Source organism: Channa argus, chromosome 10 (assembly GCF_033026475.1).
Source record: "Channa argus isolate prfri chromosome 10, Channa argus male v1.0, whole genome shotgun sequence".
Taxonomy (NCBI): domain Eukaryota; kingdom Metazoa; phylum Chordata; class Actinopteri; order Anabantiformes; family Channidae; genus Channa; species Channa argus.
Window position 1 is genome coordinate 25,485,626 of NC_090206.1, and position 27,081 is coordinate 25,512,706.

The 27,081-nt window shown below is 41.5% G+C and overlaps 1 protein-coding gene across 5 annotated transcripts; it reads right to left on the bottom strand.

Moving 5' to 3' along the window:
* Positions 1-1,549: 1,549 nt before the first annotated feature.
* On the bottom strand, positions 1,550-26,800 carry shtn3 (shootin 3). 5 transcript variants are annotated; one of them, XM_067518779.1, is made up of 17 exons: positions 26,512-26,800; positions 21,537-21,597; positions 12,261-12,355; positions 11,757-11,925; positions 11,576-11,673; positions 11,286-11,367; positions 10,494-10,588; positions 9,764-9,910; positions 9,383-9,536; positions 8,225-8,399; positions 7,840-7,910; positions 7,438-7,541; positions 6,873-6,887; positions 6,434-6,496; positions 5,959-6,088; positions 4,958-5,261; positions 1,550-4,673 (listed from the first exon to the last, which is right to left on the bottom strand). In XM_067518779.1, exons 1-17 carry the CDS (start codon positions 26,578-26,580, stop codon positions 4,538-4,540), a joined length of 1,968 nt encoding a protein of 655 aa, XP_067374880.1. In that variant the 5' UTR covers positions 26,581-26,800; the 3' UTR covers positions 1,550-4,537. The 5 variants fall into 5 exon arrangements, with proteins under 5 accessions (XP_067374880.1, XP_067374879.1, XP_067374882.1 ...); XM_067518778.1 differs by having other exon boundaries at positions 6,434-6,499; XM_067518781.1 differs by lacking the exon at positions 21,537-21,597 and having other exon boundaries at positions 6,434-6,499.
* Between the last annotated feature and the right edge of the window lie 281 nt (positions 26,801-27,081).

Here is a 27,081-nt window from a genome sequence, read left to right on the forward strand (position 1 = left end):
CACTTTCAGCCTTTCCTTGAACCCTCTTCACTGCTTTTGTGTAGCTCATGTTGTTCACTCCCCTTTTCCTAATTTCACAATCTCCTCTGTGCTGACCAGCACAATTGCAACATTGTTTCTGCACATTATTTCCACATACTTCAGCTTTATGATCATCTCCACATTTGGGACACCTTTGTCCTCCTTTGCGAACTGCTGCTTTACATTTACATTTAGTCATTTGTCAGACGCTTTTATCCAAAGCGACTTACAAGTGAGGTACAAGGCAGCAAAAATGAAGTCAAGGATGAAAACATCAAAGCAAAGTCCTGTCAGAATAGTGTTAGAAAGAAATCTTAAAAAAAAAAAGAATAACTTCGTTTTTGCTTTTGTGGAGTGGAGTTTTGTGGAGTGATTTTGCTGAGCGTGCAGAGTTTGGTGGCCTGTTCCATCATCGTGAAGAGTTTTGCTTGGTGTCTTCTGTGGCGTGCTGGGACCACCAGACGTCGTTCAGGAGGGATTGTAGACCTGAATGAGGGAGTTGAGGTAAGCAGGAGCAGAAGCAGTCACCTCGTTTACCTGAATACAGTGAATGTGAAAATCACACCATGTTAACTGCTGGGGGAGGCAGCGCCATCTTGTGATTGTATCGATGTACATAAATCGATATATAAAGTTCTGCAGTTCATACCTCGCCATATTTATTTGTTTAAAGCTAATATGGATTAATAAAACTATAATGAAACTATATTGAACTATAAATGATTCAAGCATATAAATTGAGTTTGTTAGTAAACTAATTGCAATATAGTTAAATAATCTGAAGATTAATCAAATAATTGAAAAAGTCATTGATAAATTAATCAACTAATATATTTATTAGGTGCAGCCCTGCTATAATTTTTCCAAAACGTGTCTCCATTGTTGTACATGCTCACAACATTTTTGTTTGTAGTTTATATGAGAACTTATAAGCATAAAATAAACGTAAACTTGTTGGGTAGTCGTATTAAACAGAATTGCATACATTTAGAAAACAGGGAATGAATATTGACACATGCATCTATCTTTGCAGTGTGACGTCCATGGTCGAAAACCCTGACGGTGCTCAGTTTTCTTGATGTTACTGTATCCTACAATTTGGAACTCACCAGTTCAGCTATTGCATTTTGTAATGGAACATGTACATTATTTTTATTATTCCTAATTTATTAGATTTTTTTGCTCTATATTAATCCCCAGTGTTCCATTTTAGACTTTAGATAAAGAAGGAGCTAAGAAGGAGCTAAAGAGCCACAAGTTTCTATACATGGAGGTCAAAGCATTGCAGAAATGATCATGACAGCTGGACACACACATAATTATCGACGATAATGTTGCTGTTCACTGAACAGCTTATCCACTTTACAAAGTGTTGCAGTTGTGTTAAAAGCTTGTTGCACTGCCCCTCAGTGGTCAGAAAACGACAAATGCACATTTATTAGGGTCAGTAGTCCAGACTTACCAGTAGTCATTTCTGGCTTTTGCCAATTCCTTTAAAGAAAGACAAACAAAGACTGTTTTAGTTTGAATTGCAATTTATTTCAAGGTGATGCTAACACGAAAATCCATGTTTTAAAAAACTTGTAACACTCAATTTATATCCCAAACACACAATATCTATAGTCACGCAAACGCCGTTACAGTAAATCCCTTCGATAAGTAGCTACGTGGTTTACAATCAGTACAAGGACTCAAAATAAAAACCCAGCTGCAGACCAAATGTAGGCCTGTGCTAAAGGCGTCGATATGCATAATGTTCAGGCCTGTGGCAGCTTTATGTGCAGGGTACAGAACAAAATGCACTTTCAAAAATGACTTGTGTTTTAAGAATAAATGACAAGGTGTGAGAGCATCTTTCAAATGTGCTGTATTTAATTGCATACTTCTTAAAATGGTTCTCAGTGTTGCAGCACGTGCCAGGAAAGCTATATATAGGCAGCAGGACCTACAAAATAAAAGTCAAGGAATGCACGGTGACGTGACGGTGAGCGTGCTGACTGTGCACAAGAACAATGAGGGGGACTCAGAATATGTGCATACAGGATTCTGGACTCAGTGGAGGAAAGTGTGTGGAAGACATTGAAGGTGTCACGATTTTCACACCACAAAATGTTATTCAGGACGTTAAGGTTTAGAGGCAGGTGTCTGTGGAGAGGTAGAAAAAAAATACACAAGCACCTCAATCCTCCTCCACCTCATTCTAACCCTTCGATTAGATCTGTTTCTTTCTCCAAAATGTCTTCTTCCTTCCAAGAGTGGGCTTGGTGAACGTTTGTCCCACGGACCCTGAGAACAGCTGTTGGCTGTTAGTTATTTGCTGTTGTTTGTCCTCTTTTTCTGTTCCTCTAAAAGCGGAAATGTCTGTCACGTTTCGATTCCACATTTGTCTGATTTCCACCTCAGAGCCTTATGACACACTGATAGTCGACACGCTGAAATCCCGCAAAGAGCCTCAGTCGCAGAGATCTATTTAACCCTGTTTCGAAAAAGTCTGTTTTTGCGCAGCCTCCATCCATTTAGAGTTAAAAAAAGAATTTGGATTAAACAGAGAAAGTTTTGAATGATATACCCTTAATAAAATAGTGAGGGCTGCACAATTAGGACGTCAGACAGGCTTCAAGGTTCTTGACAGTACAGTTCTGTCAATGTCGCGTTACTGTCACACAATTTTACTTGGGAAAAACAGTTAACTTATGCGTAGTTTGTAAGTCTAGTGATAAACTAGTAAGAATTTGCGCTTTCTTATCGATACATTTACCCTTTTTTAAGTGATTTAATTGAAAAATTGGTCAAAAGCATGAACCCATTTTGTTTAAATAACAATGTGACTTTTTCTCTAGCGCAACCTGCAGGATAAATCTTTAGGATAAAGAGAGTCTAAATTATTTATGTATTTTTTTAATGCAATACATTTTTTTGTTGCTGGGATACTAATTTAGTTTGTAGTTTTTTTAGCATTAACTTTCCAGTGACTATATGCACTGTGTGTATCTTATTTAATTTGTTTCAATTGAGCAAATTCTCATTTGTGTTGTACTTTTTTAAAAACTGCAGAATAAAACAAATAACAATAATTTCACTATGTTTTGAAATTTTCATGCTGCATCACTGCTGCTGATGAATTAATTATGCAGCCCTCACAGCAACTGAGAGTAAATAATAGGAGGAGAAGCATAATATTCTGAACATTACTGTGCAGTGCATTCCTTCTGATGACACAAAGTGATACTAAACACATCATTTGTGCATCAAATAGAAAAAAAAAACCCACACAACAAAGCTTTGCAGTTACAAGTTAAAGTGTTTGAAGAAAACTGAGGTTCTGTGCAAAAAAGTGCAGCTTCCCTCAAAGGATTCGGTCTTTTCCAGAGGATCCACTGGTTTGTATTCGGAAACCTTCACAGACAAGGATTAGTGTACAACAGATTACAGAACTAAGAATATCAACCATTGAAGGAGGCCCAACACTCACTGCACTGTCCGTGGTTTGTGCCCACATGGACGTATTCTACAGGACGTTTTGCTCATTTCCACCAGCAGAACTGCTCTTATGGTTTTATTCTTTGCGGTTTTCCTCGATGTGATCACACCCCAGTCCATTTTTATTTCTCTACAGGTTTCACCCGATTCAATTGCCTGATCTCTGGAGATAAAATGCTAAACAAGTAAAAAAATAAATGCAGCACTGTAAGGTTTTATTTTGGACAGGTTGTACTGGTTCTCTTTTACTTGTAACCACTTTTACACTACAAGTTGCCAATTTGTGAGATTGCTTTTGAACAGTTTTGTCCTAAAATTTCAGAACCCGTGGAACTAGTAGAGAAACAACTATTATGCATGAATGAATTAGGATTTCATCTTTGTCCTGAGACCTCTGAGGTTCATCTTGTAACCTCTCATGGGTCACCTGGCCCTCTGGTTTAAAAAGCCCTGTGACATTTTGGTACAAGTATTTTGTTAAGGCTGACAGAGTTCGAAAACATCTGAATTATTTTTCAGTTATTGATTATGACAGATACAGTGTGTGAGAGGCTTCTACAATGGCTACAAATGTTAGGGTGCGTTCACACCGAGCAAAAGTGAACTTATTTGTTCACAGATGTTGCGCAACAATTTCATATATCTTGTTCAAAAATGTAGGAGTTTTATTTATTTCATGTGCCATGTCCGTCTGGTAAGCCTCTATGGGCTGAACACCTTAATAACGGTGTATGACCCTCAAATAAGTCAAATTAATCAATCAATGTTGACATGAGAACAATTATATTGAAAATATTATGTATATTAGTGCAGTGAAAAAGCCTCAGGAAATGAGTTCAGAGTCAGTGAGCTACAATTCAGTCGAACCTTGTTAGTTTTTAAATGTGTAAATCAGAAATGTACAGAAAGTCAAATTTTCCCTTCATTTTTATACCCGAGGTGTGATTGCACCCAACATACCCATTGCATTAGTTTCACATCAATGAAAGCACGGATGAGATTACAAACGCAAAATCCCACATCCTCAGGCTTCGTCCTAGCACTCGGCGTCAGTGCTGCCGTTGACCGGGTCGGCACAGATGGAAGCAGGTGCCTCCTCTCCGGCTCCGACGTGGTCAACTCCATTTGACTGCACACACTTCTCAGCCACATTTCGATCGTCCTCTCCCACACTGTGGAGCAGAAGCAAAAACTGAGCGAACAAAACAAATGCTGCGAATGTGCGTAACTTTAGTATAATCACACAGCTCGACTCGGATGTTCTGGTTCCAATAGGAACAGCTGGTTTCTGCAAACCAGCTGGAATCTTACTGTCATTTTAGATGATTTTCTTACTTCGTAGTTATTCTTTTGTTAAAATTCAGATACAATCACGTGATAAGGAGGAGAATTAGTGTATAATTTGGCCAATCCTCCTGCTCCACCTGCCCTGGTAAATCATGTCGTAGCAATGTACCTGTTGATGCAGCCATTGCTGAACGGAGACTCCGCTGTTTCCTTCTCAGACAGAGAGCTGCGGGACCTCCTCTCCTGCCAGGAGCCCACTCTAGGTTCTTGGCCAGTGTCTGAGCTTTTCCTCCTGGCCACGATAGGCCCCGGACCTGACCCACGCCTTTCCGGGCTGACTCTGGGTCCAGCAGGGTCAGAGGGTACGCTCAGTCCCCCCACCCCCTCTGGATCCTTGCCTGAGTCGCTGCTGCTGCACTTCCCATTCAGGCTGTCGGAGGAGGAGACGTGACTCATCTGGCCCCCATTCTCATCTAGAAGGGAAACAGAAAAAAGTTCAGACGATGACTATGAGGCCAGATGCCACATCGGATCCTCCAGACTCTGGTTGCAGTACTTTTAATGTAAAGGTATCGAGTTTAAATATTTATGCGCACAAGCAGCTGCGCTTAATTCGACCAGAATAGGTCACTCAATCATGGAAAAGCAGATAAATCCATGAGCTATACAAGTGCAGGTCATTTACCATTTGCCCGCTTCTGCACTGGCTGTGACAGTTACACGATCTGTGGATGAATTTGTTTCCACTGCATTCGCAGCTGGAGTCCAAAATCGGACATATGCACATGATAATTAACAGCACAACCAAACCCAGCAGAGAGCTCACTGAGCTGTCTCCATATCTGAATTTACAGTTTTCATGCTTTATTTTTTTGTCATCATTGTTGCATTTTCCAGTTATACTCTTCTGTAAAACCCTGTTTGTGATTGAAATCCACATTGCTGAAACGCTCTCCGGGGTCTCATGGTCTCATGACTTTAAGGTATCAGGACTGTAAAAATTGAATGATATCAAGTTACCACAGGCCCTGTTAGCGGCACACAAAACATCAATCACTAGAAAATGGCAGAAACCAGCGGCACCTACAAGGCAAGTCAGCGAAGAGAGTTGAGCTTTTGGCATCAAAATGAGAAAACCATACAAGACACATCTTGTTCAGTTGTATTTACCTCCAGAACCAGCTTCTCCTGCCTTGTTGCGTCTGCGTCTCAGGATGAGTTCAAGCTCACTGTCCTTCTTCCCCAGTGGCGACGGCCCCGACTCCTGAGAGCTTCGGCTGGGGCTCCTCTTTACCGTCTCCTGGAAGGAAACACTTTATCATTTGCCAAGTAAGTAAATATGCTGAAATAAGAAATGTGTTATTTCTATGTCCGTTTATGTTGGTTTTTATATATCAGCTTCATTTAAGCCTCAATCCGTAGATTACAGCTGTGTTCACGCAAAAAATTAACCTAACTTTGACTTAAGAACAACTATGCTAATTTTATTATTAAGTACTCGGGGAAAAAATAGGTTACTTAAGCATGTCTTCCGTGCATCAGCCCTTTAGCACAGTGTTGGTCACGGTTGGAGGAAGATTTATTCGTCCACTGTTTTGTTAAAATATGCGGGAGTGAGCTGGGAGTTTTCATACATCACACTTACCAGGATGCCTTTCAGTTCGTCCATTGCGCTCTCCTGCTGTTTCTCCTCAATCACTGGAGGCTGCTGCTAAAAGAACAATGTTTTTACATTGTGATTTTCTCGTAAGCCACCAGTTATATTCGCTGCATTCAAGGGTCACTGAAACGTTGGAAATTCCAGCTCTTTACTTGGGAGAATGCATCAACTAATTTCTAATCGCTGATTTCCAATTTTGTGGAAGAGTTCTGAGGCTAAATCACATTTTCCTACTGAATGAATTCACACAGATACTGAAGGCCCTTTATAAACCCAGCAAGCAGCCAAGCTACTGTAAAGTATAACACAAAATGGGCAAAGTCAAAGTGACATGTGTTTAACTGATTAAAATGGTGGGGATCAGGGGGGGAGGGACAGGTCGTTTATTTTCCCCAGAGACTGATGCAGACGTCAGTATACTCACTTTTACTGCTACTCTCTGTGGCAGCGGCAAAGCAGAACCATAAAGAGGAAAGAGAAGAGAGCAATCAGCCAGAGTGCATTCAGACTGCATGTAATATGGAGCCACGTAACCTGCAGGTGTTTACACACATCCTGCTTGTTACAGGAAGAGGAGTCAGGTGAAAAGAGGCTAAATCACAGTAAACTGAGTTAACGAAGGGGAATATTCTCCTGCTTTGACGTGTTTTGATGCTGTTTTGAAGAGGAGATTGATTCTAAGCGCACAGGAGTATTGTATTTCCTTTGGTGTCAGGGGGCTGTGACCTTTGACCCTTGAACTCCTCACTGCTTTTGCATGTTGTCAAAATTGAGAAATGAAGGGGAGAGCAAATTAATTATTGAACTGCAACTAAGTATTGCGTTTTTGTTTGTAATTGTATTGCTGTGCACGGCTGATGCTGATGGCAGCATTTCATGGAGAGCTTTAAACATAAGGTGAGAATTGGCTCAATCTTTGTTCTTTCTTTCTAACCTCAAATTACAAACTGCTCTGCTTTACATTTTTCGAAACAGTCCTCCGCCCTCACCTTGTTTTCCTGACTCTTGACGGGCCGCAGGACGACACCATGTTTGATTCTCTCCATCATCTCGTTCACTGCCTTCACCTTCACATCGTCCACGCCCTCAGCAGCTACAGAGAGAGAGAGGCAAGAAACTTACCTAAGATATGTGAGCGCGTATGTTGAACACATGGGCAAATGAACTAAATTAGATCCTGGACCCGATATTCGTCTCCCTCTCTCTACGTTCAGTATATGGTGGGACCTTTTTCCTCTCCACTGTTGCCTATGGCTTGCTCCAGGGGGAATTGTTGGGTTCTCTTTATATATCTTTATAATCTGGACTTTATTCTGTAAAGTGCCCTGAGATGACTTTGTTGTGAATTGGCGCTATATAAATAAAGTTGAATTGAATTGAATTGAACCTACCTGGAGGCTGCTCTAACTTCACAGAGGCTTTAGAGCCTTTGGACGACTTCCTCATGATGGCTATCAGAGAGCTGAGTGAGAGACAGAGACAAACAGTATCTGCTTGAAGAATCTGACAGACATCACTTTCAGCTACTATGCTGGCATCTGTTTGGGAGGCTTATCCCAATACTTGGTGGCAGGTGCACTCGTTTGAGTTTCTTGAAGAATAATTAGAAGAATACAGAGAATATAGAGTTTAAGGTACGTAAACAACAACCTGAACCCAGTCCAGTAGCACTCTGGGTTGGTGGGACAACCCTGGTCTGGATCTCAGTTAATAAAGCTTTGTTTTCAACATCTGTGAAGGCACAAGCACAGAAAGCACAGAAAGCCTGATCCTCACCTGAGGGGGTTGCATCTCGAGGGGGGAGGTGGAGGAGGAGGTGGCGGGGGTGGCGGCGGAGGAGGAGGCGGCTGCGGAGGAGGGGCTGGAGGTGGTGCCACACAAGGTTCAGGGGGTGGGGGTGCTGTGGTAGTCGCCATGGTGATCTTACTCTGAGTCTCCTGAAGCGCATGGACTGTGGAAAGAAAAGAGTGAAAACAGTTTATACTACTTACTAATACTATGTATCTTAGAAGTACACGTGTTACTGTTATTTAATGTTGGTGGTTCTGGTGAAAGGCTTGAGTTTCACTTTACGGAGAGTGAAAGCTATTAGCTAACATGCAAAACACAGTAATAAAGAAAGAAGCTTTGGATTTTATTGTCCTGGCTGGAGTCGTTTCGGGGCATCGGGTCTGACTGCATGTGACCCATTTTCAAACGTAACAGACAGATGCTGTTTTGCATGCAGGGAGAAACTCTGCATGTTTGTCTGCTTCCTGCTGCAGATGGGTCAGTGGTCTGTGATACTGTCAGTGCAGAAACTAACACACGGCTGCTAATGTTAGAGGCCACAGGGAAAAGCTAAATCACCAGAACACTGTTTCAACACGTTTGAATGGATTTCTGCAAATTGGGTAAATGTGTTAAAATTATCTTATTGTATTAAACACATGGAACAATACAACTGTTTTTGCAGTTTACGTTGCTTATTGACTCGGAGAACACTCGGAGATTAATAGCTAAACTCTACCACTGATCAATAATAATAATCACACATTTGCCGCATCGGGGTGTGAAACTATCAGTGCATATCTGCACTGGATTCCTGTCCGTCAGTGTACTAAACACGAGAATAACATGTTTACATGAGCTAGTATTGTATTGTAAGTGTTTCTGCTACCAATCTTCCCAACACCCTTGATGTTTGTGACGTCTTTTAAAATGTCTGGCAGACAGTGATCAGTTTCTAAAGTCAAATGAATTTATAATATTCTCAGCTGTTTAATAAATATGTATATCAGTCTTCCTCCCTGACTTTAAGCCACTGTACTATATGTACTTAAAGTTTGTGGGAGTATTTCCTATTCAGCAAGATTCTGAGGGTCCGGTTTAAATGATCTGCTGTTTTCATGCCTTTGTGTGCAGTTGGATGTGTGTGACTCCACCTCCACCCACCTCTTTTCTCCAGTTCCTTGTTCTTCGTCACTGTCTGTTCCAGCTGTCCCTCCACCTCCTTCTTCTCCACCTCCAACAGCTCCAGCTGCCTTTGCAACACCTCTAGCTGCTTCTTCACACAGCTCTGCTCCAGCTGGGCCTCCAGACTCTGCACCTAAAAACACACACACACACACACAGACGCTCAAACACACTGTAGGATTCACGACATGGCAACATAATTTAAGAAAGTTCAGCGTGTGAAGGAGCCAAACAGGTTAAAGTTAAAAAAGATAAATTAAAACCTGATAAATTGATTGAGAATCGGTTATAAGTATTGGTTACAACTAAAATAAACTAATGATGTCTTTCACTATAAGTCAAAAGATTTTCAGTGTTTACCTTCTGTTGATGCTGCAGACGCTCCTCCTCCATGGTTTTGGTGATGGCAGCGACATCCTCCAGGGCTTTCAGCAGCTGAACGCTGGGCTCAGCACTCTGCAGCAGCAGCATGCTCTGCCTGTTGGCCTCCTTCTGCTTCACCAGCATCTGTCGGAGACGGAGGAGGCAGAGCAAAGAAGAAGGTCAAGAGAGGAAAGAGGAGATAACCAGGAGAAATATGGAGCATGAAAAAGTCACTTCTACATTTTTACTTCCATCATATCGTCGCAGTTAGTCCATCACACACAGCCTGTTTTAATCCTGCAGGCTTTTCACATTTCAGGTCAGTAAACAGCAGAATTACAACATTTGATTAATCAGGCACAAGGTTATTAAGATACACATCAATTAACATCAGTGAAGCATCGACACTCAACATTTTTAAATTCATAGAAATCAATTAGTTTTTTTATCAGACTGGACAGTTTGAGAGAGCTGAAGCTGCATGGTTGTTTTCCCAAAGGGAGCAGAAAATGAATAAGAATAAGTTCAAAGAATAAGTTGAAGAATAAATGTGACTGCGTGTTTTTCCACATGTTCATCACACGACACGATTAGTACATAATAGTACATAATATAACCAGAATATTAATAAAATGCAGCCAACGGTAAAACTAGCTGAGCAAACGGAACAACGGTGCACTTCTACATTCTGTCGTCTTCTTGCAAAGTTTCAATCATGTTTCTTTACCTCATGCGCATAAGTCTCTGCCTTGACTCTCAGGCTCTGCTCCAGGTCAAGCTGCTCCTTCATCCCCTCGTACTCCTGAGCTGCCATCGTGGAGACTGAGACAGAGTGAAACCCATCACGTTAACACACAAGCGACGCCAGTATTTATTCTGTCGGGTTCATTAACACACAATTTCTGTCAGCAGCAAGTATTTAGCGTCTGTGTATGTTACTGAGAATATTCACAAACTGACTCAACTTGGAAGTTTTTTATAGGACACAATGTTTGCATCTTTTTATTCACCCAACAATTAACTTTGCACTTTGCAATAGCTTTTCTGAGCACATCTTAGCAAAGGACAGTCGTTTCCAAATGGTTTGGTGCTGTAAGTGAGTCCAGTGTACAACTTGATAAAAATGCACGGATATTTTTTTATTCACTATGTCCGGACATTTTATGGAATTATTTCACAAGACTCAAATTAAGTTACGTGGATCCCACGCCGAAGTCTTCGCCACCACAACAAAACCACCGGCTTTCTGACTCACCCAGTAAGACCACATGCTATTACATTAGGCCGTACTTTATCATTTAGCAGATACTCTGATAAAAGGTCACAAAAATCACTGCTAATACTGTAATAAACTCCACTGACTCCACCTCTGTGGCACCAAAAGATGCACTTTGATTTTTTAATTATGTCTCAAACCTCAGGTAAGTACGTATGTAGAGAGGAAGACAGCAGGGGACCAGGGAGCCAATGAAATTTAAGCTTGCACCCATTAAAACAATTCTGGTGTGTTGTGACTCACCTCTGTTAAACCTCTTGATGGTTTTGCTTTGCTGCTCAACAGTTTCACGAAGCTCCTTCATCTCAGCCTTGTCTTTTTCTGACTGCAAACAGCGAGTACAATTCAACAAAAGCAGATTCAAAGGTGTTAAATCTGTTTTCTCAATGCTCCTTCCCACTGTAACTTATCACCCATGAGATGAATAGCATCAGGACATGTGGAGTGCTTTTATTCATGACACCTTTAGTGTCAGCAGGAGACCATAGAGGAATAGGTCCTGTGTGGTGATGTCCATACCCCTCTGTCCTCACCTGTATGGTGAGCTCTTCTATCTGTCTCTGCTGGTCATGGATCTGACAGACGAAATTCTTCTTCTCCTCCAACAAGCTGTTCACCGTCTCCCTCAGCTCTGCCAAATCACAGAGAGGAAAGTGAGCTGCTCAGATACTAAATATGATGTTATTTTAAAACTGATATAATTGTACGTCGTACCTTTAACCTGTTGTTGGTACTGTGTGAAAGTGTCGGGGCTGCTGTCTGCAGCATCTGTGTCCGCCTCCGCCTCCAGCGCGATGCAATCGGAAATGCTGGGAAGCAGCTCGTCCAAACACGGCCGAGACGACATGCTCAGGTACTTCAACTTCCTGTTCTCACAGTTCAGCTAGAGGTCAAATGTCATAGGGGTCAGTGATTAAACTATTATCACAAAATGGTTCTCATCACAGGAGAACGGCTCCACTTCATCGCAAATCCCCACTTAACCCCGACTGTATGTTATATACTGTATACAAGCAAAGATAAATCACACGCCTGTCGTATCAGTAAAAGAGCAGCTTGCTGTTTTTGCTGCACAGGCAGCATCAGTCTTCCTGACTCCACTGTTCACTTCATTCTCCTGCGAATGCCAGCTGGACCCTGATGATGCTAATCTTATAGCATTGATTTCTGAGTGTGTCTCTGTGTGCGTGTGTGTGTGTGTGTGTGTGTGTGTGTAACCTTTGTGGCCAGGGCTTCTGCATTCTCCCGGCATGACTTCTCAATCTCCAGCTGAGTCTGCAGGACGCTCACCTCCTCAATCACCATCTGAGACACTGAGGGGAACACACACACACACACACACACAGACACACAAAGAAGAATAACAGCATTGAAATGTAAAGGTTAAGTAGTAAAACATACTTTTAATTAGGGCTGCACCTAACGATTATTTTTTTTTCATTTAATCTATTGATAATTTTGCCATTAACCTTTTTTATTTTTAAATGAATATAATAATTAAATTAAAATGTAAATTTGAATTCATCTATCATTTATAGTTCAGTGTTTTCTTCAATCATCTTCTCTTTAAACAAACATGAGAAAGTATGCACTGCAGGACGCATCGACACCTGCTCCGTCTCTGCCGCAGACAGGGACACTTGGTTTAAGGTCCGTCCTCACTCAGACTCAGAGAGAAGAAGCTGCTCCATAAGTTTATTTTCTTATTCGCTGATCTCACTGGTGCCTTGAAGAATTCATATCCAATGAGATTTATTTATTATTGTGCTCTACTTAACCTTTAACAACTAAACTAAATGTGAGCCGTTTCTTCATTGTCCCAGATCCCAAATCTTTGTGTCCCAGGTGCAATTTTTTACTGTCTACGAGCAATGGGACGCAATTTGCCAGCTTTTGTTGCATAAGAACTAAACATTAACAGGTGGTGCAAAAAAGTGCTAAATATCCTATTGGTGATAAACCATAGTTTGCTCATTATAAGAAACAGAAATAGGTCTTTAAAACTGGTTCATATGCTGAAAGTAACAGCCAATAAATTTGATTATATTAGATATGTGGATCAAGTTAGAGTCCAAATAAATAAACTAAAGTTTGGGCATTAAACACTAAAATAGTGATCGGCTTCTTGGTGCTGAGCATAACTTTGAAAAGCAAAAAGAGAAGAATCGTGTACAGAGCTGTCAGAAGAGAACAGGGTGTCATTTGTGTGCTGACACTTTAATCTAGTGATTTGCAGTCAGTGTTATCCAATGATTAAAACAGTTTCTTAGGTCAGAGCAGGGACTTACATATAGCTAGAATCTATTTTGTAGAACCACCATGAACGTTTTCCAGTGAAAAAAACACTAACACCTTAAAAAAAAGGAAGTAAGCCTGAGGTTGTTAGAGGCTCACAGCTGTCGAACTTGTCACCAGAGCTCAGCTATTCCTCAAGTTATTTTAAAATGACCCAGATATGGAGGCTTTGGGAGGAGAAACTCAATGTGATGAAGTAAGTTTGTCACCATGTCACAATAATCGTCTCCTCGGTTCTTTTCCTTTCCCACACTTTTTCCGTTTTCCTATGTCAGCTTCTGTATGTGTTTTCATGTTTCTTTCAACTGAATCCTCTTCACCTATTAAAACTATTTTTTAGCTTGTGAATGAAAGAATGAAAAAACAACAACAACAACAACAACAATATTAAACTGAATCACTACCCATCATTTAGTCACAGTTTCTCCCTGTCTCTCTTTGTCTTCATTGATTGTTTGACTTCATTGTGGTGACACAGTGAGATCTGGACTCCTTCAGGCTACTGAGGCTGGATTGTATTTCACCCAGCAGGAAGCTCCCGCTAATGTCCCTGTGATCCATTAACAGAGTTCTTCCTGGTCGATGTACAAGTCCCAAATCTGATTATACTGCTCACTCACACAGCTGAGAGCCGAGAGAAACGTCTTCATGTTTTTGACCACTGCCCTCAAACAACTTGGATATATTTTGTCTGGCTTTTAAAAAATACTTTACTAAAATATTAGCAGCTTGGAGGCCGATACAGAGTAATGCAGTGAGCACAGCCAAGTCTCCTGTCACTTATGTTAAGAACAGGTTTGCAGCATCCATTTGCATTCAGTGCAAAGCAGAAAGAGCAGGGATGTAAAAAACCAAGATGTTTTGGGTTGGATGAGAATAACCAGAGCCCAACTGTCCCTTACTTTAGTTGCCTTGTGGAACTATTGAACTAAAAATCAATTTTACAAACCGTTGGCAGTGACCAGTCAAAAAACATGTCAGTGTTAGTTTGAAGCCTGTTGTTTGTGGCACGGTTTGCATTGTTTCTTCTGTTGCATCTACATGGTGGCATATATTTCTGTGTCACTGTCGCTTGTCACTATTTCAGGTTTCAGGCCAATCAGCAGCTCCTGCCCCTTCAATGAAACCTGCTACAAACAGCCCTTCATCCGGTTTTAATTTCATTTCTATATTTATTTATTTCATTTCTAGAAACCAACATTTGTTTTAGCTGAGCCTCCTTAACAGAACGGTTCATCCTCTGGTCATCACACACAAAAGTAGTTACAACACATTACCAATCTGCCTTCAGTGTGGATTGCCGCCAATTCACAGCAAAGTCCTCTCAAGGCACTTTGAAGAATAAAGTCAAGACTACAAAGATGTATAGAAAGAACCCAACAATTCCCCCTGGAGCAAGGAAAAGAAAAAAGACAAACAAAGCACAGATTTAGAGCGAGATCCTGGAGGGAAAAGCGTGAAGAACATTTAAAGAATCCACAGGAACATGAAGGTAAAAAATCTTGGAAAACAAATACAACTTCAGGTAACATTCTACTTATTATATATAACTCTCAGTGTTGCAGATATGCAAGTGACTAAGTGACCTTTCATAGCCTTGACGATGTTCACCTCTGAGCTGAGTGTCAGAGGAGAGAGCAGTGAGAGGAGGAGGAGACGAAAGCGCTTCTTCATGGGCTTTGATGGTCTAATCCCCTACAATCCACAGACTCATTTAAACCTGTCTCTCTGGGCAGTTCAGACGCTTTGACCCCAGCTTTAGCTCACATGCCACCGTGGATCGTAGTCTGCTCGGCTGCACAGCAGTATCAGCTGCAGCGCTGTGGGTCAGACGCGACGCAGGCCAGCGGGTCGTGCTCTGCTATTTATAGTCCTGTCTTTATTCTACTCTCGTTTACGCGAGACAATCGCAGCTGGTATCATCACGGGAAAACACCAGAGCTTTGCATGTCAGCTAATGAACATATACCGAGTAAAAGCAGATTCTTTCTTCATTCTTTCATCTACTATTGTCCAGGTAAGCGTTTCATTGGTTTGGTGTGTAAATTTAAAAAAAAGCCTCCCAACCGCTCAAAACCCACAGAACTATTATTCAATTTCTTGTTCCCAAAGGTGATCATTTTTTTTAAGCACAGAGGACCAAGGAACCCATCCATTTACATTTGAGGAGCTACAACTTGTAATTTATGGCATTGTTTCTTAAAACTAATTATCAAAATTCTTGCTGATTAAGTTTTAAGCTTGCTGAGAAGACACTTTGTCCTTCAGGCCTATGTCAGGGACAGTTCTGGTTCAGTGACTTAAGCTTCTGGGCTTCATGAGAAAAATGACATGGCCATAAAACCTGTAATAATCCAACATGGCTGCTTCTGTTTTTCACCAGTGAGCCGAAGCTAGTGAAAGCATGTTTAATGGTGATACACTTTTTAAGAGGCGATTCAGAGGATTATGGTCGGCAGAAGGGAAAAAAAAGGTGTTAAATCAGGGGAAAAGGCAAATATGAAAGTGCTAGGGAACATTTCCAACATGCTGATGTTCAGAATGCAAAATAATGACTTCAGGTCCAAGTTGTGATGCACCAGAGAGGAAAAAAGTCACTGCTCAGCTTACAGAGGATTTACAACTGAATGTTCCATGAGTATTAAACCCAGTGGTGTTTAAGCTGTAACACTAACCCCTGACTGAGGTCTGAACTGTTGTTCGCTGCCTTCGAGTGCTTCTCTTAAGCTTCTGCTGCAGAAACTGTGAGTTGTAAATATGATCTGTGATGCATTTAATGGCCAAACTCCAGAGCAGTTACAGAGCCGTGTTTCAGTCCAGCTTTCTCTGCAGTCAGCTGCCAGATGTTTCCGGATCATTTAGGTAATTAATAAATAAGAAGATGATAAGAATTCGATCACCGTCGCATATAATGCAAACGTGCTAAATATTTCTCCTTTAAATTACTAAACTAAACTAAAATCAACTTAGTATTGAAATGAGTCAATCTTTGCAAAACCCATTAGAGTAAAAGTTCAGCTTGATTATGAAATATAAATGTACACATTTTGCCGTTTGCAGTTTCTCAGATCTGTTTTCTGATGCTGTAAATTACATTTGATAAGATCCAGAAGAGTAAAAAAAGATCAAAACATTTGAATTTGTATTTTGGGCACTGAGCACGTATTTCTTTCCACACCTCAGAGACTAAATTGCAATAAAATACTATGACGTGCTTATGAAAATAATAAAAAACACACTTTACAGAATTGACCCTAGCTGTAATTATTTAAAACACAAATGTGTGGCACTATAAAAGATTTAAAAAAAGAGAACAGAACAGGATCCAAAACACTGGATAATAACATGATCCTGTATCATGACCACGGTCGGGCTGCTTCCCAATTTCTACCCCCACATCCACGTTAGTGCAGCATTACGACAGGGAAAATTGGACTTCCCTGGTCACGTGCCATCAGCTTTTGGGCTGCCCTTGTGCTCTCAGCATGTAATTACAGTAATTCCAGCTGCACCTGAATGCAGGGAAAGTACTGCCACAGGCTTTTATCCAGTGGAGTGAATAACCAGGCTGCATAGGAACCACACTCCAGTCGATCAGATTGGTAAAGCTGAGGGGTTATTTCAGGCCACATGTCCAGCTACAGCATCTTTAGAGGACACACATATTCAGTCCTTTAATGCTCTCTCTTACTTGTCTGCACTATTTCCTTTATTCCGCTTTCTTATCCTATGGAAATAAGGGTAATTTATGTTTCTCTCTGCTATTAAAACCCACTCCTGTGAGGCATGTTCAACACCCAGTTCCTTTTCAAACGACAAAGTTTCTGCTGCTCTGGGTTAATACAAGGCATAAATTGCAGACTGTGAGACATCAGCTCCGCCTGCTTCCTACCAGCTGAAAAGATCAGCAATATGCAGCCAGAAGAGGCAGTTACAGTTTTGCACAGCTACACATGATCCACATATTTTCTCAACACTGTAGAAACTGATGCTTTAAAAAAAAAAAAAAAACATTGCCGTAACTTAATTTTGTCCAGCATGTCATGTCAAGAGTTACCTACTGTCATCAATTCGGGTGCAGCTTGAATATTTGACTCTTTAAGGTTTAAGTTACGTTGTGAACACCAGTGCTGTTTGGCAGTTTGAAACACTGTTTTGAACCACGCTTAAAACAAGAAAACTGACCACACTGACGTTGCCCTCTTTGGCCACCGAGCACCAAAATGGCAGCTGTTAAAGGCACCAAAACAGTGGCCGGTGAAACACTATTATTTCCCCTAAATACTAAAAAAAATGCACAATTCCTCTTTAAAATGTATGACGCACATGTGAGGGGACACAATATCAACAATAGCAGCAGTTTCACATTAGACTCTGGTCCTGTGCTTCGTGACCCATTCAGCCTCTCCTACGTCCTCCTTACAAAACTATGAGCCTCTAAGTACCAGGTGAACTGTCTACGTTCTGAAATAGATTTGTTTAATTTAAGCATGAAGAGTGTTTTAGCCTAAAACATTAGGAAAAAAGAAACCGAGCTGTTGGTGACACTACACAAATCCCGTGGGGACGATGAACATCTGGATCAAATTTCATAGGAAACCATCCAAGCGTTTTTGAGACATTTTACAATGTTGTTAAAAAGGAAGATCCTTCAGGACCTTAGATGGATTGTGGATTCACTATACACTCCGTGTGTGTTATCATGAGCCTGGTCATCCATCATTGAGGGGGGAGTATTATCTGACTCTGGGGTCAGGTCACATTGTCATTGTTTTATAGTCAGTTAATCTGGACTGAGCTAACTAAGATTCAACCAAAGCTGAAATCAAGCACCTGCCAGTGAGCCAAGTCTCTCTTATTAGAGCCAATAAAATGTGGCCATCAAACATGGAGAAGCAGGTAGAAAGGCTATTCAAAGCTTCACAATGGATGAAGAGTCAGGCACACACATTTATCCTCCCCACATTTTCTGCTGCTGAATTATTCATGACAAGGGTTTTAATAATTCATAAGGAATAACATGACAAGAGCGACTTCTCTGGGGAGAGCCAGCGAATGAATAAATGAGTGAGTGAGTGAATGAATGAATGAAAGACTGGAGCAACTGGGCCTATAAAGAAAAGGAGGATCAGAGTTTCTGCCAACTCTTAGGGATTTGAGGCCCAGGCCTTTGGTAGTTTTGACATTTTGGTGGTTTGAATGCAACCAAAGGACTTGTCCTCTCTCTCTCTCTCTATATATATATATATCTTGTAGTTATCCTTTTTTATTCGTCTTTCAACAAAGCTCAAAATGTCCAAAGCTCTGCGTATATTGTACATCAATGCCAATTTAAATTCGATTGTTCTCCTAACAAACTCAGCTTTGCTCCCCAGTGAAAAGTGCTGACAGAACAGACCTTCTCCAAACCTAATTGCTAAACTCTGTAGTGGACCTTTTCCTGGATTAGTAGTTCAGTGTTGGGACCTGTACGGTTATTTGGTTAACTTTACTTTGTGAGCTCGATACAACAAATGCTGCCTCCTTTTGTTATTCAAACTGGCAGGACAAAAGCTTTTGCCTTTGCTTTAGGTGCTGTAGGTGACTGACTGAATCATATTCTCTCCTTACGGGCTTTAGACACTTCCTGCAGACACTGAACTGTGACTCATACACCAAAGAGACCCAATGGGGGAATCTGGGTTCGTTAATTACTCACTTTGTTTGTTCTTATCTATCTATCTTGCTACTGCAGTTTAGTTACACATTAACAGATCTTTGCATTGCATTGCTTTTATCATCTCCAGGACATGTTTAATGTGTCGTGCACGTGTCCTCGTTGGCCACATCCACATTGTACCGTTATCCAGAACAGCAATTCAGGGGCCAACTCAGTGCAGACACGCAACTATACAATTACAATTAGAAATTTAGCAGACACTTTCATCCAAAGCGACGTAGAAGCAAGGAGCAGACACTAGGGACAACTCTGGGGTTCAGTGTCTTGCCCAGGGACACTTGTAACCAAAAGGACCAGGAGTCAAACCAATGACTCTGCGTACAATCCTGGCAGGTTTGTATCATGGAGAAGAAGCATAATGTTAAAATACTTCCTCGTAACATGATAGGCTGCGGTACGACATCAAACTCATAGTTCTGTTAGTTACACAGGACTTAGAATGTACCTGAAACATCCCCCTCCCCCACTAACACAGCCCTTTGTCTTTCTGTTCTGTCTGCTTCGTTTTTTTTCCAATATGTTTCCCCAGACAATTGATACCAAACAACATATAATCAAACATAGAAAAACCATAACATTGAACATTAAAACAGTTTCAACTGTAATTGTCAAAGTTTTTCCCATGAGTTCTTTAAATCTTAAAATCTTTAATTTCTCTATGACCTGAAGGATTTTAAACACCTGACTACAAACATACTATTTCTAAATGCACTAATACTGCTGTTCATATACAGTAGACTCTTACCTCTGTGAATAGTCATGATAGAAGTCAGATCTTGCAGCGCTTTCAGCCTAATTTCTAACAATTAACCCGGTGCAGTCATAAGTTGGACCCCCTGAAACACAAACCCTCATCTAGTGTTGGCTAAATAACCCAGAAGTTGTTATGGTAACAGGGACTCCCTGCCCTCCCCCCCCCCCCCCCCCCACACACACACATAAAAAAAGAGAACCATTCGAAAGGACAAAGTGTTGGTGATGTCATGTCAACAGGTGAGGAGGACAGGTGTTAAGGGGGAGGAGAGAGGTGGTCAAGGTGTCAAATGTCTGCTTGTAGGTGGGATAATGTATAAGTCAGTATGATTCTGGTTTAGTACGACTTGGGTTTTATTTTCATTTGTTATTTCATTATCTTCTACACATTAGTTGTATATTTTAATTTGGGGTAGATCTGAAAATAAATGACCCTGAAAGGATGGTATTGATACAGAAAGGTTACAAAGGGAACCAACATTATAAAAGTAACAAGGGATGGATCCTAATTGCAATATTAGGTACATGCAACACATGTTATTCTGTCAAGCTTAAGGAAGTTGCTAAGAAACGTCTCTCATGATTGAAAGATTTTCCAAAAAGCCATAGCAGCCATAATTTCACGATACTAATAAGGACACAATGTGCCAACATTAAAGGGAACTCTTGTGCTTCTCAGGTGGAGACTCCTCTCGGTCAGTGGAGCCAGAAGGTTTATATTTCATAGTAAACACAAAAACTGCCAACCTGCAGGCTACTTTTAGATCCAACGCAACTACAGCAACTACTACAATACAACTACTCAGCGAGTGAGTCAGCAAGCATGAGAGAGAGAGAGTGAGAGAGAGGTTGACCCAGTCACCCTGCTGCCAACAGGGTTCAAACAGCATCCAGCTAAATAACAGGGAAGCACCGTACTGTTATATACTGTATTCATACACTGAATTAGGCATAAAGACAGTAGCTGCTGCAATAAAGTCAGATGACTGCATCAGTATTATTTCCTACTTCCTGTATTTGAATTTTATTTAAATTCTCCTGGCCAAATCCTAACGTACAGGGTTTGAACTTATCTGACTGCTTAGAAAGGTGAGAATCTCAAAAATGAGAAGTGAATGTCACAGGAGGCTTCGTCAGCACCTCTCTGCTCTGAGCTAAATTATGGAGCATTTTCACTGAGAGGAAATATGGAAAAAAGGTTTATGCTGTAGCTTTAAGTGCCGGACATGTTGAACGTGGATTGGCTGCCTAATCGTCCATAAAAAAAATGTAAACACAGTGTAAACAGGCACCGCTGTTCCCGGTGGCCTTTAGCCTAGAGTGTGTCCTTAAACCTAAAAAAAGTGTTGGAACATTTTTCATTGATGATGATTATGCTGTTCATTCTGTGGAGATGATGTATGTCTGTGCCAATCTTGGTCTAATAGTTGTTTAAATTTATCTGGTGAAAGCTGAGGTAGTTGAATGCACAGGTGAAGATTTGATCTGTTGACGATGCTGTTGGGGAATCAAAGGCCAGGGGATCAAAAAAGTCACTGATCAACCCATCAAGAAACCCTCAGTGCTGCAGCACAGTTACGGCTATAAATGTGGATCTTTTCATTCACCGGTGACTTTCCGAATGAAAATACATCACATCATTTGATGTTTCCAGTTAGCCCGTACACATGGCTTCTGTCATGGTCCACATGTAAGAGTGTGAGGAGGTGCGAGGAAACAGGACTCACCTCTCTTGATGTGTTTGAGTTGCCTCTCTGCCTCGTCTCTCTCCTCCGTCAGTCTGTTGCACTGCAGAATGCAGACAGCAAGGTCGACGCATTAGATCGTTTTCCACAACAGACTGAATATACAGGTCACTGATACCACCAGAGTACCGTTACACACACACACACACACACACACACACACACACACACACACAGTGAGTCAGTCACAACCACAGGCTGCGTGTTCAGGGGACGGTTCACACACATGTTCCAAAACGCTAGTTCAGCATCATGATCCCCAAACGCAAAATGATGTTTGAGCTCATTAGTCAACATTTAACATCTACAGATGACTTTGTTTATAAAGCCGGATATTTATGAGGGGATTTTATGAAATATCTCATACTTTGTGTTGATATCTGTGTAATTAAAAAGCATCATTACCTTCCCGTGACCTCTAATAACTTACACTATTACACTCCCTCAGTTTTCCGCAGTTACTGTAACACTGGAAACCAGTGTCTGGTACCACAAACCCTTATAGAACTGTATACACTTTTCCCATCAGGCGTATAATTTATATTCAAGGTTGGTACATTAGTGCTTTAATGCATCCCAATAAGAAGGAAGTAAGATGACTGTATCTAGTGAGCAAAAAAACTTCGATCGAGGATCGGGATTCATCCCTAATCCAAACAAGTCGGTGTCTCCATCAGTTTGAGTAACGACTATCCGCTTAGGACCAGACTAAAAAGTAGTGGTCTGTCATTTCCCACCACACTCAGCTGTAGCGTAGTGTGTACTGGACACTACCACTCACCTTAACATACAGGCTACGAATACTGGACAGCTACTGTATCTATACCGTGTCCCCTCTGAACCTTCAAATACCCCAGAGACACAGGGCCAGATTTGGAAATCCCACACAAAGCATGATACAAGCAGATTTCCTGCTGACCATCTTTGCCTGATCCCCCTCCCTGCTGATGGCAACACTGCCCTTCTCCATCATCTCAGAATGCTGCCTGGCCTTCGTAATAACACAGACAGCCCTTCACTTTGATAATAACAGACTGCCTCTTTCTGCTCCTGCTGACTTGACAGTTGCCCTACAAAAGGCCAAAGTCTGTAACTACTCGTTTTCACGTACACAGGATCTGATGTGAGTTTCTCTTGTTGTGGTATATTTAGGATCATCAGCCTGGTTTGGATGGTGGATAGATGAAGCTTTGGTGACAGCAGCAGCAGCAGCAGCAGCAGCAGCAGCAGCTGTTTACGTCACCGACTTTAGCAAGTGAAGAACCTGCCTTCATCATCCAAGGACAAACTGCATTCACATTACACCTTTTTCTACTAAATGCAACGATTTTTCGGTCAGATCCAGTTTTGTGGTTCATGTGTTCATGTCTGTAAGTCACGTATATCTGAATCCCATGTAAATGTTGTCACAGCCGTAAACTGCCACAATCACACAAATCAATATATGAGCCACATGCGTTCAATGACAACAACAATATCTGTGATCTCCTGAAATCTGGCTAAGACATATTCCTTCCAGTTCAGCCTCAAGATGAATTTCTCCATAAAGCTTCCTCATCTCTCCATCCAACCCTTTCTCTGTCTTTATTCTTCACACATGCAGTCAGGTTGCAGATTAGCGCCATTTATTTGATTGGTGAGCACTGTCGTTGAAGAAATGATCATATCTAAAACTAATATCATACACCTTGAATATTCATATTGTATGAATCTGTACAATTTAACAAAGATATGCTGAAATACACATTTTGCAAAACTCAATATGACTCACACACGCAACTACTCAGAGTATTTACTCTAATCTCTGTGATGTTTTTAAATGAAAACAAAAATTAGAAATAACAATTTTGTTGCAGAACTGAATGAAATCCATTCAAGCCTAGAAAAACCCTAAGAGGACAAGTCAACCAGCTGGCTGACTTCACGATTGGCTCATCTGACAAATAAAACCTGAAATATTGCCAAATGAAGAGGCAGCAACACAATTTCACTATTGAATATTTTTTTGCAAATGTATTTTTTAGTGTAGAATTTAAAGGGTTCACCAGTTTTCAATAACCAGGTGCACAGTGGCCGTCTGAGTGAGCTCAGTCAGTAATGGTGGAGAATCTGAAATGCTGCTGTGTTCTGCACACTTCAATTACAATGGTAATTGGGCCTTTCAATGACCTCTGAAACCACAGTAAACACACAAAGAAAACGGTCCCTTTGGGATCAAACAAGCTCCAGAGACTGAGTGAGACCATACAAAAATGTAATGAAGAAAAATAAGCATTGTTTCGACTGAAACCGCAACAGAACCTCCTTATAACAAAGAGGACGCTGAGCATTCAACTCAGTGCCTCTTCCAGCAGCAGGAAGCACTTGGCCCACTTTCTCCCAGCTCTACCTGCAGTCTCACAAACTGTCAGCTCCAATTTCCATGAAGAGCACAGTGAGGGCCGCAGGATCGCCCGGCATGCAGCCAGGCACTGGCGCTGCCACGGTCAGCGGTTCAAATCCCTCAAGATAATTGGTGAGTATGGGGAGCCACCGTCAGCTTAAAACATGTGCTGTAATTTTGGCAAATCTGGCCTTTCAGGCAGACGTGTGCAGTCAGCAGTAACTGACTTCCTTTAATCCTGCTAACAAACTATCATCAGGACAAAAAACGGAACCACAATGTTGGTTCAGTCTCACTTCAGAGGAGCAGGAGAGGGAAACCAGGGGAATGTTTTGGGGCCACTCACTGATGGCCACTCATATCAGAATATTTTTCAATGATAATTTTAAACCTCTCACAAAATGTACTAAACAGTGCACTGCCACTGCTCTCAACCCCTTTAAGTAAGGCCCCACCGAGCAATAGAAATCATGCCTCTTTTAACTTTTTCAGATTATCATAATATCTGTTTAACTCCGTCTTAGTGGCACGTTTATATTTGTGACTAAGGCAGAACATTCAGGCTACTTGCGATCTTCCAACTGGACAGCACTGCGGCATCCTCTAGGTCAGGGGTCACCAACCTTTTTGAAACTGAGAGCTACTTCTTGGGTACCGATTAATGCGAAGGGCTCCTCAATTTACCGTTAATTATAGGTTGTTATTAATAATTGATTAAATTAATGATATTCATCTATGTGAAGACACGGATCATGTTAATGATTTCTCACAATAACTGTCAAATGTGATTTAAAAAAGAATAGCAACAAAAAAATTAGATGCAGCTCATTGGTAAGTGGCGCTTTGGTGAGCTATTTTTAGAACAGGCCCACGGGCTACTCATGTGGTCCTTGCGGGCTACCTGGTGCCCACAGGCACCATGTTGGTGACCCCTGCTGTAGGAATAGTGGATCTAGAAGCTCTGCTCAGCAGTGGGGCTGCAGAAGTCGAGCAGAGGGGGGGCGTCAGTAGGGTTCTTTGCCTGGGCTCCCCAGAGTCTAGGATTGCCACTGCTGTCACCGTGTGCTTTCAGAGGAAAAGAAAAGCTCTACAACCCCCAGCTGACAGATGCAGATCGAGAAAAACTGGTGAAAATAAGCTCAAAACAGTCACAAGCTGATTAATGTTTGAATTCACCTAAGATATAATCTGATGATTGGTTAATAAATCATTCAAAACAGTAATTCCACTCAACGTTGCTTCTATTGTTTCTATTCAAATTTCATTTTCATTAAACAAAAAAATTGATATTTTCTGGAACAAAACAATCTCAGTTCAAATGTCCAATTACAAGCTTCCAGCTGGGTCTTATTTTGTGACTAGCGCTGGTTCCTGGTGACCTTATTACTTCAGTCACATGATAGTGTGTGATTGTGGCGGCTACAGTCATCGTCATGTGTGACCACCTGAGACACGTTCACCGAATGAGGATAATGAAATGCAGTTGTGTTCATGGTCACTCAGTGGCTGCGGCCATAGGTCCTCATTGATGTGGGTTAGTTTTCATTATAATGTTGTGACTCTGTGGGTGAGGAAAGTCACCATTGTGAGTTCTACTTCCTGTTTGTAGGCAAAGAAGAGGACAAGACATAAGTGCATAAAAAGGCTTCAATTCCCTGTAAGGAGTGGCTTGAGCAGTGGCTAATGCCTAAAACCAATGGGAAAAGCAATGGAAGGACCCACTGAGTAGAGCCAAGCCAGGCTGTGTAGGTAAGCAAGTCAATTTAGTCACTGTGATGGAAGAGTCAGCAATTTAAGGACGGAATGGTTAACAATGGGGTCAGTTTATGTTAATGGGCCAAATAAAGAACTGCATCCAGTTTCAACGCTGCTTGTTCAGTTCCCAAGTGACTAGTGGCTGGAAGAAGGCGTGTGCACTCACAAATGTAGGGGTTTGATTTTGTCCATGGAGGTCAAATGATGGAGCCACACCAAACTAACCTGATGGTGCGTTCAAATCCCTGCAGCCTTTTAGTTACTACAGTAAGACACAAGCAATGGAAGGGGTCTGTAGCCGGTAGTATCTGCTCTTTCTCTTTCCACCCCCCAAGAGATAACAGATCCGAGGCAGCTGAGGAATGCAAGATTCCAGAGGAAATCGATGACACAGCAGGAGATGGACTCCTAAACTATTTATTTTAAATATCAGATGAAAAGTGGGGCGAGGCTTTTATCCATTTGCCATCAAATCCTCCCTCAGTCTCTTTATCCTCTGCACATTTTGTCTAAAAATCCATTTACAGTTCCTGAAACTTCCCCATGAAAGAGACAGAAAATGTGGCTATAATACAAATAGAGATTATAAAACATTCTCTTCGCTTTAATGGAGAGAAGAGCGACAATTTCAGGGAGGGGTCCGGCTCTTTGATGTCTGCAATGATCTCCAGGAGAAGCCGGCCGGCGAACTACACCGGCTGCAATTACCCAGTATATGTCCCACCTGAGCGGCTCATTGTAGGACATTTCCAGCCTTTTACATGCAGAATAAAGTGCAGGTTAAGATTAGAGCTGTCTCGTGTTTTATTGTCGGTTTACCTCTATTTGCATGTGAGCGCCCCTCTCCTCGCATCCATCCATCGCCGCGGACGATGAGCACGGGAGCATTTTTAGGAAAAGAGTGATCAAATCCTCCCACTCCTGTCCTTTCCTTACAAACCCGTGATGTTTAAAAGGAAACGAAAGCTCCACACACGTCTTTTCTAGCAGCACAAGTCTGGATCTGAGCCCATTAGGCCTTTATTCATATATTCTTCTTTTGAACACATGGGATGGAGAGCAGCTCGGTGCGCTGCCGGCGAACAGGACCCTCCTCTTCCTCCTCCCTTCACTATCAGCATCATCTGGCTCCCTGAGACCCCTCCCTCCTCTTTCTCATCCCCCCTCTTCCTCCTTTCTCAAAGCTGCAAGCAGGGTCGGACCAAACCATTAGTGCATGTGTGGGAAACGAGATTAGATGGATGCAGCCGCTGACTGTGTATGTGTGTGTGTGTGGCTTGTTCACTCTGTTTATTTTCAGTTCATTTTTGCTGTTAAATCAAGTTGACAGAGGCCGAAAATTAATTAAAATGACACATCCTTTTTTAATAGTAAAGCCCCCATCATGGA